Source organism: Loxodonta africana, chromosome 24 (assembly GCF_030014295.1).
Source record: "Loxodonta africana isolate mLoxAfr1 chromosome 24, mLoxAfr1.hap2, whole genome shotgun sequence".
NCBI classification, from domain to species: Eukaryota; Metazoa; Chordata; class Mammalia; order Proboscidea; family Elephantidae; genus Loxodonta; species Loxodonta africana.
The window spans coordinates 5,606,863-5,616,565 of NC_087365.1; the positions used below are offsets into that span (position 1 = coordinate 5,606,863).

General features: G+C 57.7%; 1 protein-coding gene across 1 annotated transcript; it reads left to right on the forward strand.

Moving 5' to 3' along the window:
- Window positions 1-6,043: 6,043 nt before the first annotated feature.
- On the forward strand, window positions 6,044-7,683 carry NKX2-2 (NK2 homeobox 2). The gene is made up of 2 exons (XM_003411705.3): window positions 6,044-6,302; window positions 7,121-7,683. The coding sequence occupies exons 1-2, from the start codon at window positions 6,044-6,046 to the stop codon at window positions 7,681-7,683; spliced, it is 822 nt and encodes a 273-aa protein (XP_003411753.1).
- Window positions 7,684-9,703: the final 2,020 nt, after the last annotated feature.

A 9,703-nucleotide genomic window follows, 5' to 3' on the forward strand; every position in this document is an offset into this window, starting at 1 on the left:
GTTAACACCACAATATTGACTCCAAAAAAAGAGGAAAAACTCAGCTTAGGCTTGAACTCAGAGTAGCTGTGATTTTCTTTACCTTCCCACTAGCCCCCACTTTTCTGGTCCATCTGTCCAGTGGCTGTGGGTCTCCCCTGCCAGAGACCTGCCCAGTCATGGTCCAGCCTCCCCAAATTTGCAACAGACACAGCTTTGGGCACCTCTGACCCACGCCACTCTGTTGCCTGTGGACAGAAGGATTTGCCAACTGGCACTGGTGGGACGGGAGACACGCCTGACTTTCCCTTTTCTGGTTAAGAAAGGTTCCCACGTGTGGTGGTATGCCCAAGCCTCGCACCCTGACTTCCTTCACCCAGGACACTGGAGCTGACACCCCCGCTTCCCACAGCCCCTGCTCCCTGACCTTCAATGGAAGCTGCCTTCCCGGCTGGTTTGGAGGTTTGTGTCTCTAAGGTGAGGGTCTTTATTGGCATGCTCAGAGGCCAGATTGGGTGATGTTTTCCTTCCTCATTGATTTCGAGTGCACGCCACACTCAAAGTCTCCAAACAGAGATAAAATAAACCTTCCCCCTTAGACAAAACCTTTGTGTTCGCGCTGCTAATCCTCGCCAGAGCAGGAAGGTGCAACGCGCTTTGTTTCGGGAGTGAATGAAGACAAGCGCTTGCACCTTGGCGCTAACCAGACAATAAACTAATCCACTTGAAGGTTGTTATCTGAGCTGGGATGTGTGGGGGCTGCACACAGCCCCACATGCTGTACCAGGGAAGGGGTTTCTTTTCAACCTCTTTTTATTCCAAAAAAGAAAGAAAAGAAATGAAGTCAAACAAATCAGTGTTTCCAAATAAAGGGAAAGACCTTGCATTTTTAATGATTGGAAGCATTTCTGTGGGTGGGGAGGGCAAGGGATGCCGTGGAGGCCTGTGTAAAGCTTTGGGGTCCTCAAGGCCACCCTCACCTTTAGAGCAGCCCCCAAGCCCCGCTGCCCAGGACTTTTGCTGCCCTGAACTCCGCTGGAGGACACACCTCTCCAGCAAGCTGTGGCCACCCTGAAAAGGGAAGGAAGCAAGCAGAGCATCTTCCAAGAGGCCTGCAAACCCAGAGAAGAGAAGGAGAGGTGTGGGGGTCACCCCCTAGGATGCTTATTTCACCCACAGGGGTGCACTAAGCCGAGGTCTCCCTGCATGGGATCTGCCAGGCTTCTACCCATTTTCCCAAAGTACCTTCTTTCTTGCCTTGTTTGCTGCTTTTTATAGCTCACCCCCCCCCCCCAGCAGGGGGTATACAGCTTGTGGTTGGGGAAATGGAAGCTGGGGATGCAGGCGCACCAGAAAGGCCCTAGTATTTGAGCTACCTGGAAAAGTAAACATGTAAACACTGGGCTGCCTTGGAGGGCTACTTGTCCTGGAGTGGGGCCACTTAGTCTGTGTACATTTACTTCCCCTCCTGGGCCTGGTGGTGATTGTTAGCTACCCTGCTGCCCCTTCAGAGGCCTCCATTGGCTTCAATCTGCCCTAGTACCCCGCCCAGCTCTCTTCAGGGAGAGAGGTTCTCTTCCTCCCTCCTCCACCTCTCCTGGGGCCTGCAGCTCTCTTTGCTCCCATCCTAAAAAATGGATACAGTTAAAGAGAAGTGTAAGAGAACTGAACCCCAATGCTGAGAAGAAAGACCAGGGTTAGGGGGGCACCAGCCACTTTTGTGACCTGTGCAGAGGTGTATGGTGTTCGGGACACCAAAGAGAGCCACACAGGTCTCCGTCCCAGGGCAGGCTGGGCCCAGAACTTGCAGCACCACGTGGGTGTAGTCCCACTAGTGTGCGGGGGAAGGAGAAGGCCCATGGCAGAGCGCTCTGCAGCCCAAAGCCCACACGGGACTTGATGGGATAGAGGACACTGGCCTTTCCTGGCTGCAAGATGGGACCTGAAAATAATTACTGAGGAATCCCGAGTTGGGGAGACTAAGGGCCTGCTGAGGACCAGGCCTTCCGGGCCTGCGGGGTGTGCTGAATCCAGCCGAACAGGAGCTCCCGGGCTGGAAAAGCCCGGGCCGTACCGCTCACAGGGAGGCCTCTCCCGGAGTGCTCAGGGAGCAATAACCTGTTTAATGGGGGTGGAAAATTTGCCTTTGGCGTCTGGCCCCTTGCTCTTTCCGGCAGCAAGCCGGGACCGCAAGATCGGGGTGACACTGGGGCGTGCTCTCGGCACCGGACTTGCCCCGGCCACCAGCTGGGCCCACGCGGCTTCTCAGGCCTCTCCCGGGGGACTTATATTTTATGATCTTCCTCTAACAAGCCCAGTTTCTCCCCTTCAATTACGGGCCTCCCAGCGGTCTCCCTGCGTCTTTTCAATTGCAAATGTCAGCACTTTGGAAGAGGACGCGGGAAACCCAATGGGCGAGGAAGCAATGGGGAAAATGGACTCGCGAGGTCGCGGGAGAGAGACGCGGAGCGAGACGGCGGGAGGCAGGGCCCGGCTCTCTTCAACTCCTTCCCTGCCCGGCTGCCCCAAGGTCGGTGCGGAAAAACGGGAGCTCAGGCTGGGGGAGGGTAGAAGAGGGGCAGAGTCCCAGGCGGTGGCCTGCGGGGGCAGGGACAGTGTGTGGCCTGGCAGGTGCCCCTGGAGGACATCCTTCGAACTGAGGTGAGGGTGGGCTTCAGCCGACTGAGACCAAGGGGCAGGCGCTGGGGGAGCTCAGCTTTTGTGGCCTGGGCTGGGGGCCTCCTTCTCAGTGCACATTTGTCAGCATCCCCCTCCCAATGATTAATTCCCAGGAGCCCGATTCCCATAGGAAAACAGCTGCCTGTCAGGTGCCTTAAGCACCTTGCAGGCTTCCGGGGGCAAGAGGATAGGACGTGGTCAACAGCCGCAAGGCTGATTTAGATTCTGGGAAGAAAAGCCCCAGTGTGCGCTCGGAGAAAAGGGAGAAATTAGGAACTAAATGGGGGCTCCAAGCTGAGGAAAATAAACAGGCTCCTTGGAACTGTCTAGAAGGCAGCCCTTCCCCCAAAGATGGCTCTGAGAATATGGGAAAGGGGTACTTCTTACCAGAGGGTGCTTTTCTCACCCAACCCAAGAACTGGCCCAGCCTGTCAGACTGTTCCGGCCCCATCCCTGGAGCCTGCCCTGGTCCTCAGGAGACCTGCTCGTTGGGGCAGAGGGAAAAGAGGAAGGACAAAAAGAGGGCCTTTTCTGCAAAGCTTATGTGGAGGGACTTTTTCCCTCCAGTTATTTATTTAGCAGCTGGGTGGCAATGGCAAGGACAGGCTCACTCCCACCCCTGCCACAGCCAACTCTGAGCCTCCCCGATTGCTGGAACCCCAGTTTTCCCCCTCCACAAGGCAGGGCAGTGAGCTCCCACGTGAAAGAGAAAGGGAGAGGCAACCGGGAGAGAGGCTGAGAAAGACAGAGACAGGAAAGAGAGAGAGGGAAAAAAAAAAGGCCTGAAAAGTAATAGGTTCGAGGAACAGGATTCAAACCAGTTTCTAATTCTTGCAGGGAAAATGGGGGGAGAAGGGGAAGAAAAGAAAAGAAAAAGTAGGAGAAAGAGAGGAATTGGGGACCGTCGACATGAAGGGGTTTCCTTAATATTGTGGACGGATTCAGAAATGAATGAAGAGATAGTCCATTGAAAAGGGTTGAATGCCATGACAACTAGGAACAACCTTAGATTTATTCCAAACAGTTAGGACACATTGAAAGAGAGCGTCAATCATGTATTATTTCGCCACTGAAATAAATGCAAAAACCGAGCCGGGACAAAGGCTTCCAACGGGAGCGGGACATTTGTCTACATTTCGCTCATTGTCCGCAGCTTAGCAATCGGTTTGTATTTGTGTTTGCCCGGGTCCGACCACCCAGGACGCGCCGCCGAGGGGCTCGCTCTAACCTGGGCCATTGTCACCCACGTCACATACTGGAGGCGAGGCAGTGAAGGCGGCAGAAAGCCGCCGTGCGGCTCGGGGAGAGGCGCCCTCTCCGGGCGCTGCCAGCCCGCGGGCGGCGGTGGCCGCAGCTGCGGGCCAGGAGGACAGGGCGCCGGCGCGCTGCCCTCGGCTCGAGCCGGGGCGGCCGGCCCGGGGGGAGGGGCGGAGAGGGAGACCCGGGCCCCACAGGCCGCTTCTGCCCTCCCCGCCCCCAGGCAAAGCACCTCCCTGACTCTGAACCAGCAGCAGGTAGCAACTTCCTCGCGGAAAAACTGAAAGCTGGAAAAAGAAGGGGCGGGGAGCGCGGCGTAGCCTTGTCCTCCCCAGCACTGAGCTGGAGGCTCTGCCCTGGAAAGTTCGCTTCCCAGGCCGGCCGAGGTCGGACACAAACCTTACCCAGGCTGGGAACCTGGAGCGCCTGCTCGGGACGCGCCCCCAGAGCGCCCAAAAGGAGCCAAAATGAAAGACCTCGCGTGGGGGAGGAAGGGTTGGGAGACCGCGAAGCCTCGTCCGCTCCCCCAGCGATCCCCTCCCCCGCAACTTTCGGGGTCTTTACCCGGACTGGAGACGCAACGCCCCCTGCAACTCCTCCCCTTTCCCTTCCCACCGCCCCCCAACGAGCTGGCGGCTGGAGAGGGAAGGCCTGGAAGGTCTAAGTGAGGGCAGGCAGGGCGCGCGACGGCTGGCCCTCCCCTCCCGCTGACCCGCAAGCTGCCCCGGCCGGAGAACGGCGGGGCCGGGCTGGATCGGACCCAAGTTAGGGCTCCCCACCCGCCTTCCCCCGGACGCCCGCAAAGCTGCAAGTGAGCTGCGCGTCCTCCTCTGCCGCGGAGAAGGGGGGGGTGGGGACTGGGGGAAGGGCAGCGGAGTGAAGGAAATACAGGAGTTTTTAGCAAATAAAGGGCGACTGGCGGGCGCGGGGGGTGGGGGAGCGCTTGGTGTGACTCCGGCCGGCCGAGCCGAGCCCTTTTCTGGGTCTCGGGCTCTTTCGGCGCTAACTAGAATCAATTACTCGCCTTGTCATTTCTGGTACTCATCCTTAAGCCTCAACCAAAATATTGACCTAGGAGGCTTACAGAAGTTGGGCTCTTGCCATTTGAACCGGCTCTTGTTTAGGGAACTACCAGCGATGGGAAGGAGAGATTTCCGCGGCTCAGCCTTCGCACCCTCCCCCTTTTACAAACGCGCCACAAATCGCCAGTTTTCCGGCTTGCTGGGGGCGGACGCCGGGCGCGGGGAAGTGGGAATCCGGGAAGGTTGAAGAGGGATTTTTTTTTTTTCTTCCTCGGGTTTCAGTTTTGTCCCCCCCCCCCTTTTATTTTTTAAGATGCCGTTTGTTAAAACGGCCCTTTCAAGAAAGTGTGTGGACTCTCCAGCAACGTGGTGGTCCTTTGTATGTAAATACTGGGTTAAAATAAAAAAGGTTCGCCCCGACTTTGCAATTAATTGACAGGTTACACCTCTCATCTTGCTCTAGAGGGCCGTTAACTGGGAGCGCGGAGCTCCCCCAAAACCCACAATTTCACATCTGCGAATACTGTCTTCATCCACTTGACTCCAAGACCCGCCCACACGTGGCCAACCTTTGCGTTTTTAATGTCTTTCCCCCTTTTTTCCACCCTTCTCTCGCTCCCTCCCTCCCTCCCTCTGTCCTTCCCTCCCTCCCTCTCTTTCTCCCCCTCTCCCCCCCTCTCCCCAGGTTCGTGAGTGGAGCCCAGCCTTATATGGACTGATCGCTAGGGCAATGGCCCATTTTTTCCTCGCCACCAGCCGCCACTGCGCGCGGAGCGGCCGCCTGAGCCCGCGCTAACGCCGCCTTGGCACCCGTCCTGGAGTTACAACTACTTCCCCAGGCCTGCAGCGCTCCGCGCAGGCCTCCCGGTGCCCTCCGGCCATTTCCGCTTGGCTGCAGAGAAGACAGACTCTTTGGGCTGGGCTTTATTTTTCTCTCTCTACCGCTTTTTTTTTTTTTTTAATAGTAATAATAATTATCCGAATAATTAAGTCCCTTCCCCCAATCGCTCTCCCCTGCCCCCCCCCTTGCCCTCCTGGGCTGGGGAGTGCCACAAATTGACCTACTGAAGTTACAATTTTGCAGCATAAATTGCGGGGGCCGAGCCATGTCGTTGACCAACACAAAGACGGGATTTTCGGTCAAGGACATCTTGGACCTGCCAGACACCAATGATGAGGAAGGCTCAGTGGCCGAAGGCCCAGAGGAGGAGAGTGAGGGGCCCGACCCCGCCAAGAGGGCTGGACCGCTGGGGCAGGGCGCTCTGGACGCAGTGCAGAGCCTGCCCCTGAAGAATCCTTTCTACGACAGCAGCGACAACCCATATACGCGCTGGCTGGCCAGCACCGAGGGCCTCCAGTACTCCCGTAAGTAGCGAAACTTGGCGACGCGGCCGGCTCCATTACTGCGGGACTAGAGCTGGGGGAGAAAGGGAAGGAGCCACTTAAGCCCATCCCAGGCCGCTAGAAAGATTTGAACACTCTTTTAGGATGCCCTGTTTTCTCTTGATCAAGACCCTCTAATCCCGGAAAGAGACTTGGTCTCGAAATTTTTTCAACGCAAGGAATTGGGGCGGGGGGGGGAAAGGGGGTGCATCCCAAGGGCTGGTTACAGTTGTCAACCGGGTCAGATGGCCCGGCCAGGGGCTCCTGGACTCCACTACCCTGAGGACTGCCCCGGAGCTATGGATTCTCGGATAGGGTCAGATCTGGAGAGGCTCGGGGTGGCCCGGGTATAAATAGCTTGCCCTGCCTCGATGCTTTTTGCAGCGCCGAGGGTGTCCAGAACCCCGAAAGCAAAAAAGAAACTCCCAAAAACCTGCCTCAAGTGGCCGAGCAGATCAATGCCGGGATTGTGGTTTTTTTTCTTTAAAATCTGCCCACGTCTCTCGAGAGAGGAAACAGCTTAAGGAGCTGGAGCCCTTAACCCGCAAAGATTTTCTCCATGCTCCACTCCTCTCAAATCCGCACTCACACTGTGCGAATTTCTAGAAACGCGAGCCCCAAGCTCCCACCCCTGCTTCCTCTCCTCTTACCCCTTGGGGACCCCGGGCAGCAGGGCCCGGCTGCGGGCGGCTCTCGGAACGCGAAGGGCCGGGGCGCACAGCGGAGGATCTGGGGCGCTCAGGGTCTGGCCCAGAAGGCGCGCGACCTCCAGCCGCCTGACGCGCTTCTCTCTTCCCCAGTGCACGGGTTGGCGGCCGGCGCAGCCCCTCAGGACTCGAGTTCCAAATCCCCGGAGCCCTCGGCCGACGAGTCACCGGACAATGACAAGGAGACCCCGGGTGGCGGGGGGGACGCCGGCAAGAAGCGGAAGAGGAGGGTGCTCTTCTCCAAAGCGCAGACCTACGAGCTGGAACGGCGCTTCCGGCAGCAGCGGTACCTGTCGGCACCGGAGCGCGAACACCTGGCCAGCCTCATCCGCCTCACGCCCACTCAGGTCAAGATCTGGTTCCAGAACCACCGCTACAAGATGAAGCGTGCTCGGGCCGAGAAAGGTATGGAGGTGACGCCCCTGCCCTCTCCGCGCCGGGTGGCTGTGCCCGTCTTGGTCAGGGACGGCAAACCGTGCCACGCGCTCAAAGCCCAGGACCTGGCAGCTGCCACCTTCCAGGCAGGCATCCCCTTTTCAGCCTACAGCGCGCAGTCGCTGCAGCACATGCAATACAACGCCCAGTACAGCTCGGCCAGCACCCCCCAGTACCCGACAGCACACCCTCTAGTACAGGCCCAGCAGTGGACTTGGTGAGCGCCGGCCCCGCAGAGACTCGCGGCCCCAGGCCCAGTCACCACCCTAGCGGCGGTGGCGAGGAGAACTCTGTCCTTACTGTGGTTATTGGTACTCTGGAGTCGAGTTGACTCTCGGCTCAGCTTGGGAGGTGCCGGGAGGTTGCCTGGGCCTCATTGGAGCGGCAGATTCTATCCCCCCCGGCTCTGCTCGGTCCTTCTCTTCTTTGAACCTTTGGAGAGGGCTGAACTATAAGCCGTGTTTACAGAATGTTTGCGCAGCTTCGCTTCTTTGCCTCTCCCTGGGGAGGGGGGGGAGACCAAACCGTCCTATCGTTACCGTTGTCACTTGAAAACGAGAAAGACTACCACCCCCTGTCGTGGATTTTGTAAAGTATGTTTGTGTGAGTAGCAATATCGTCAGTCGTCTTCTTCTAAAGCAAGTGGAGAACACTTTAAAAATATAGATGAGTTTTTCTTTCTCTTTTTTCTTTTTTTTAATAAGAAAACGCTAAGTATTTATGGCCATGTAAACATTCTGACAGCTGGTGGCAAATTTCGCTTTTCGTTGTAAATATCGGTGGTGATTGTTGCCAATATGACCTTCAGGACGGGCCTGTTCGACCTCGGAGCCCGACTCCTTTCTTTGTGGTTTGTTTTGTTTATGTTTAAGTGACTCTCACTTTCCTTCTGTTTTTAAATTTTGTTCTGTGCAAATATTTCTCAAATATGAAAGAGGAAAAAATGTGTAGGCAAGAAGCCCCCTGCCCTTTCCTCCAGGTCCTGAGCCCTGGAATTTGGAGCTCAGCAGTTCTGTGCGATTCCCCAAGAGTGCCGGGCACTGGAAGCTTTCGATTTTTTTTTAAATAAGAATTTTAATAAAAATCCTGTGTTTAAAAAAACCCAGCCCGGCCCTCCAGTTTGTCTGACTGTCGCCCTGCGCCTGGCCAGAGTAGGGCCAGGCCGCAAGTTGCGCGCCACTCGGCGCTTTCTCTCCAGGCGAGGCCAGGGGCGCCGGTCGGGCTGGAGGGGCTCCCCGAACAGGCCTCACCAAGGCCTGGGGCCTGCGAGCTGTCGGCCCGGAGCCCGGGGCCTCCCGCCCTCACCCGGGCTGTCCCCTGGCCTCGCGCGCTGTCTGAACCCACGGCAGCAGGGGCCCGACTTCGGGAGAAAAAAGTGACTTTGGGAAACGACTAGGCGAGGAGAGGAAGCCCCCCTCGCTCGCCCAAATCTACGAGTGGCTCCTTCAGCCTGAGAAGCTGTTGAAGCCACTACACTCGATGACTTTCACTTTGTTGGGTTTGATTTACCTCGTGCTAAGAAGGGGGGCGAGGTTGGCGCTGGTCGGCTTTTTCTCTCTCCTCCCCATCCCTTTCAAAATCTGCGGCCTAGGAGAGGGCGCCAAGGTCGCAGTGGGGCGGGGTGTGCTTCGCGGCCGAGGCTTTGGCTAGGAAGAGGGACGTGGGGACCTGAGCAACGGGGGGAGGGGAAAAGCTCTGCGCCCCCGCCCCGGCTTTTTGGGGAGTCGTGGAGCGGGGTCGAGAGCCAGCGGTGGTCACTGCAAGCCAAGCCATCCCCGAACCCTTCGGCCCCTCCTCCCAGGTTACAGCCCTGGATCTCCGGGCTGTATCCGGTGTCCCCTCTCCTCCCCGGTTTTGGCGGCGCGGGGCTGGGTGAATTGCTTGGAAGTACAGAAGTGGGGTGGGGCTCCCGGACCTCCAGGGCTGGGGCTTAGCGGAAAGTGAGCAGCAGCTCCGCTCTCCCGGAGGAGGGCGATCGGGCCTTTTCCAGTAGGGAACCGATTCCGTTCTGTGCTGATGGCTGAGAGCAGATCCCTTGGCGGATGCTGTCGCACACTTGATAGCTCCCGAAGTGTCTTAGGGGGCCGGCGGCCTAGGGGCCGGCCCTTCTCCATCTCGCAGGTTTCCGAAAATACCCGGATTCTGCTGCTTAGAGCCCAGGGGGCGCTAGGAGACTCCCTGGGATTGAAAGGCGCCTCCCATTCGGAAATTGTATCTCTCTTCTCTTCCGAGCTCCACCAT

Bases quoted from the DNA above. Each gene is read 5' to 3' on its own strand.
- NKX2-2 (XM_003411705.3), top strand. From the start codon at position 6,044: ATGTCGTTGACCAACACAAAGACGGGATTTTCGGTCAAGGACATCTTG. The intron at 6,303-7,120 runs GTAAGTAGCGAA...TCTCTTCCCCAG, and splicing joins CGAGGGCCTCCAGTACTCCC to TGCACGGGTTGGCGGCCGGC.